Raw genomic sequence first — 210 nt, 5'->3', positions numbered from 1 at the left:
TTTTAGAAAGTTTCCAGATATCCCATGAGTAGTGAAAATTTACTTTCGCCCGCCTTACATGGAGATAAGAGGAAAGGGGGAGAGAGTTTATATAATCCAAGTTTATACTTTTCCTATTCGAGAGATGTATATATAACTATCTTATGTATACGTACTGAAAGCGGAGGCGAGGCAGCATGGACCGATGCTGAGATCAGGGATAAAGTCACT

The 210-nt window shown here is 39.5% G+C and overlaps 1 protein-coding gene across 1 annotated transcript in view; it reads right to left on the bottom strand.

Annotated features, from left to right (window-relative positions):
• LOC119589506 overlaps positions 1 to 210 on the bottom strand; it is a gene marked incomplete at its 5' end in the record, with an annotated part of 1,715 nt that extends 1,505 nt beyond the window's left edge. The window contains 1 exon segment of the mRNA XM_037938106.1: positions 156 to 210. Within this exon segment, the coding sequence (XP_037794034.1) occupies positions 156 to 210 (55 nt within the window).

This window comes from Penaeus monodon, chromosome 25, assembly GCF_015228065.2.
Source record: "Penaeus monodon isolate SGIC_2016 chromosome 25, NSTDA_Pmon_1, whole genome shotgun sequence".
Lineage (NCBI taxonomy): Eukaryota > Metazoa > Arthropoda > Malacostraca > Decapoda > Penaeidae > Penaeus > Penaeus monodon.
The sequence above is the reverse complement of the archived record's forward strand: the minus strand, read 5'-3'. Positions and strand labels throughout refer to the sequence as shown.